The 2301-nt window shown below is 32.0% G+C and overlaps 1 protein-coding gene across 2 annotated transcripts in view; it reads right to left on the reverse strand.

Moving 5' to 3' along the window:
• LOC106460816 (5-oxoprolinase-like) overlaps positions 1–2301 on the reverse strand; it is a 356751-nt gene that overhangs the window by 219796 nt on the left and 134654 nt on the right. For both annotated transcript variants that reach the window (XM_022387614.1, XM_013920558.2), the window contains exons 11-12: positions 1973–2115; positions 1485–1726 (exon numbers count right to left, since the gene is read on the reverse strand). In XM_022387614.1, the coding sequence (XP_022243322.1) occupies positions 1485–1726; positions 1973–2115 (385 nt within the window). The remainder of the gene's footprint in view (positions 1–1484; positions 1727–1972; positions 2116–2301) is intronic.

Here is a 2301-nt window from a genome sequence, read left to right on the forward strand (position 1 = left end):
TGCTAAATGTTATGAGAAAACTACAGTAAGCCTATTATAACATCTAGCATGATAGAATAGGCTAATTTTGGCAAATATTCCTGATTTTTTTTCATTGTATAACAACATGCCCCACCTATTATATCAACTTACCCCGCATCCGGGGCATATTGTTACACTTGACTTTACTTCAAAATATTTACAAAATCTTTTATGTAACCAATTTTGTTCAATATAGAATACATAATGTTGATAAAGTACATATTTATCTTTCACTTTCATTCAGTTTCAATGTATGATTCGGGTTATTTCGCTAGATATTGGACTTTTTTCTAAAAATCGTAACAAGTAGCCCCGGTCTCTCCTACTGCCAAACATGAAGTGACAGTTGGTAGAATTGAATAGAAGGAGTCACATGCGACATGTAAGTATGTTGCACTCTTATTGATGGAGGGTTGATGCATGATGATTTGCATGAGAGATGCACTGGAATCCATCAATTCCAATGGAGGGAAGATAAAAGGCTTGTGACATGCATAAAGAAATTTTGCATATATAGGGCTGCACTGAACGAGAATAGCTATTTGTGTGAGAAGAGGTAGATTGTAGTTATTTCAATTCATAATATAACATAAACCTAAAAATAATGTTATTTGTCAAAGAAAATAATGTTCATACAGAGTTGTGTTAGAATGACAAAACTACATAATAGTACTTTACAGTTTAAGTAGTAAGTTTTTTCCTAAGTTCACATGATTGAATTATCAACTGTCTATTGACAGACTCTTGTAATAGATTGGTTTTCTCATTGGCTTCAGTTAAGATCTTAAAATAATTTGAATGGATAGCTTTGTTAAATTTACCTAGTTTGTTTCAATTCATTGAACCCGAGAGGAATTTTGATATTCACACATTTATTTACCACTGTTATAATCACTTAAGGAGGAGAGATGGTACCTCCTCAATAATTTAAAATTAGTAAATATGAACAAATATTATTTATATTAAATTTATATTAAAGTATATTCTTGTCTTTAATGTTACTAGATTAAAGAGATTAAAGGTCTTAACTTTTAAATAAAGCTAATCATGAATCCCCTTCCTCAAACATTCTCGTGGAGACCACTTTTAACTAGCCTCCATGGCCATTTCTATCTGCACATACTGTAATATACCACCAGTGCTTACCATGTGATCCCACACGTGGCTTTTGTCATTAGATAATCTTTTTCATTATGCATTCCAAGCCTCAGGGTATGAGCACTGTACTACATGCATGAGCACATATTAACAGACATCCTTGGTCATGTTCATTATTTTTTACACATAAGAGTGAACAAGGAGCAAAATCAAATATTAAAAATAATGAATAATAATATAAAACGTTTCAAAAATCACAAACTTCATATATTTGTAATACATAGACTTACATCAGGACAGTGTTAAGTATAATGACAGGTTCATAGCATTATAAAATTGAAGAGATCTTTATGTTTAAGTCTTACCTATGAATAAACACAGATGATATTCCAAGTGATCGAGCAATAGCACAAGCATGTTGACCACCTGCTCCCCCAAAAGAAGCTAGGACATGCTGAGAGGTGTCATAACCTTTTACTTGAGTCAGGGCTCTAATTGGCCGACACATAGTTTCATTTGCTACACGTATAAATCCTAGAGCAACTTCTTCTCTTGTCATGGGTTCCTTACATACATGCTCTGACTGGTTCAGAAGATATGTGTTGACCTAAAAATGTAGAGAAAGTAAGAACATATTTTCAACTGAAAAAAGAACAAAGGAGCAACTGACATTAAAAACAGATAAAACTGTTTTTAAAAACTGTGCCTAAGATTTAAAAAATGGCATTCTTTGTACTTTTAAACCATGAATATCAAAGTATATAAAATGTAATGCAAATAAATAATATTCTTCCAAAAATTTTTATTATCAACATTTGATTTCACTAATTTTTCTCCATGAGAGGAAAAACACCTTATTAGTAAGTTCTTGGAATGCTTTAGTGGTCTCCTCTTTATCCAGTGGCTGATCTTCTTTATCCCCAAATATTTTTGGAAAATAATCAGGAAGGAGCCTCCCCAAACATAAGTTTGCATCTGTAACAGTCAGAGGCCCACCTGTAATACAATGTTGTGCATTAATAATTTTACCTGTTAAGATCATTGATTCTCCTTTTACAGAAAATGGTTCTCCTGAAAGATAGTATTTTATATTTAGAATATTATATTGTTACATATCTGCTTGTTTGTTAATTTCCCATAGAAATTCTTTCTGAGAAACTTCAGCGATACAAGTCCTTTCTT

This window comes from Limulus polyphemus, unplaced genomic scaffold, assembly GCF_000517525.1.
Source record: "Limulus polyphemus unplaced genomic scaffold, Limulus_polyphemus-2.1.2 Scaffold841, whole genome shotgun sequence".
In the NCBI taxonomy this organism is placed as follows: Eukaryota; Metazoa; Arthropoda; class Merostomata; order Xiphosura; family Limulidae; genus Limulus; species Limulus polyphemus.